The sequence below is a fragment of the Mastomys coucha genome, unplaced genomic scaffold, assembly GCF_008632895.1.
Source record: "Mastomys coucha isolate ucsf_1 unplaced genomic scaffold, UCSF_Mcou_1 pScaffold5, whole genome shotgun sequence".
Taxonomy (NCBI): Eukaryota; Metazoa; Chordata; class Mammalia; order Rodentia; family Muridae; genus Mastomys; species Mastomys coucha.
The window spans coordinates 51,100,102-51,102,082 of NW_022196911.1; the positions used below are offsets into that span (position 1 = coordinate 51,100,102).

The 1,981-nt window shown below is 47.9% G+C and overlaps 1 protein-coding gene across 1 annotated transcript in view; it reads right to left on the reverse strand.

Annotated features, from left to right (window-relative positions):
- The window catches only part of Nmur2 (neuromedin U receptor 2), a 15,751-nt gene extending 14,012 nt beyond the window's left edge, over positions 1 to 1,739 (reverse strand). The window contains exon 1 of the mRNA XM_031351905.1: positions 921 to 1,739. Within this exon, the coding sequence (XP_031207765.1) occupies positions 921 to 1,622 (702 nt within the window). The 5' untranslated portion in view covers positions 1,623 to 1,739. The remainder of the gene's footprint in view (positions 1 to 920) is intronic.
- Positions 1,740 to 1,981: the final 242 nt, after the last annotated feature.

Here is a 1,981-nt window from a genome sequence, read left to right on the forward strand (position 1 = left end):
AACAGATTCTCTCAAGTAATTTAGAAGCAGAGAAAATGAGAAAAAATATTTATCGCCACAAGCTTAGAGAAGGAGCCTCTGATTGTAAGGTGCAGGGGAAACAGAGTGATTTCCTCAGAAACTCACATGTCTCTTAATCACACCTCTACTGCTCTAACTTATGAATTCTGTTTACTTTTCCATCCCTAAATATCCCTACCTGCCATAAAACTGGTTTCAAGGTATACATAGATATATGTCTCTGTATATATATATATACACACACACACACACACACAGGATTTAATTTGATATTTCAATCAAAGGTCAATACAGCCACAAAGATATATTTGCCTTCACTGCTATATATCTGTCTCAGATCAGAAAGTAGGAAGAGTTCATGATATCCTCAAGACAGGTTGGTTCAGAGAAAAACTTGGAGCACAGGCAGCAAAGAGGCAGCAGGTTGTGGAAGCATCCCCCCAGAATGTGATCCTCTAAGCCTGTATCGCATGTACACATTTAAAGTGAAGCTTCTCCTCCAGTCCCTGGAGTCAGATTCTCCCATGAGTTGTATCCCCATTGATACCCCTAGGAAGCTGTCTTGCACCGTCTTAGAAACACAGGGGGACAAGCATGAAAAGAATAAGCAACACCAAGTAAAGAGAGTAATAGAGTTGTGGCTTTACTCTGTTTAATCGGTGGCAATTCCCACCTGTTCAAAAGGAATCTAAGCCGATTTTACTTGCGAGATAAATCTTGAGTACATGTATGGGATTTTTATATGCAACTATTTTACATACATATAAGCTCTTGCTTCTTAATTGCCCACTTAACCTTATCCCCTGCGCCTCTCCTTGATTCCATCCTAAGTCTTTCTTTGAATTCAGAATGGGCAACAAAGGTGGGATGCTGCCCCAAGTCACCCCCTCGATACTCACCCTGAGTCCCATGAGATAGTAGAGGACACTGATGAGGGTCATCGGGAGGATGTAGAAGAGGAAGGAGGTAGCTTGGATGATGAAGTTATATACCCACATGGGCTTGGTGACTGTGCAGGTGGCAGAGCCAGGCACAGAGGACCCATTGGGAAAGTGCTGGAACTTAATGCCATGGACGCTGGTGTTGGGCAAAGAAAAGACCACAGAGAAGCTCCAGACTAGGCTGAGGATCCTGAGGGCCCGTCGCCGCGTGCTCTCCAGCTTGGCTCGGAATGGGTGGACGATGGCCACATAGCGCTCAATGCTAACCGTGGTGACACTGAGAATGGAGGCAAAGCACACAGTCTCGAAGAGGGCTGTCTTGAAGTAACATCCCACCGGCCCAAACAGGAAGGGGTAATTGTGCCACATCTCGTAGACCTCCAGAGGCATCCCCAAGAGCAGGACCAGCAGGTCTGAGACCGCCAAGCTGAAGAGATAGTAGTTGGTGGGTGTCTTCAAAGTCTGATGTCGGACAATCACCAGGCACACCAGAAGATTGCCCATCACCCCCACCACAAAGATCAATGCATAGGCCACAGACACCGGAAGGGATAGGTCACTGCGCTTGGGTCCACACAGGTAGGCCAAGTACTCCTCTGTACTGTTCAAGTACTTCATGAGGGGGTCGTGGATCCAGGAAGCATTTTCAAGCTTTCCCATTACTGAGCTTAAAATCCACAACCACAGGTATCTCTTGCTCTTGGGGCTCTGTCCTAAGCTGAGCCAGAAGGAGTCTGAAAGCAGAGGCTCCTGAAGAAGGTCTGAGAGAGTGAAAGGACAGCATCAGCCTCTAGAGCTCTCCTCTCACGCAGCTAATGCCTTTTGAGGACCACCCAAGCCCCGCCCCCGGCACGCTCTAGGCCAATGAGTATGTTAAGCTGCACTGTGGGAGAGCCAGACAGGTTGGTGTGAGAGCTTTGTGTTTGGGGAGCAAGAGAGGAGGGACCTCCCTGTGACTTGGAAGCAGCCAGAGAATCAGCTCACACTGAGTGAACTGCTTGCAGCCACCTGAGGAGTGA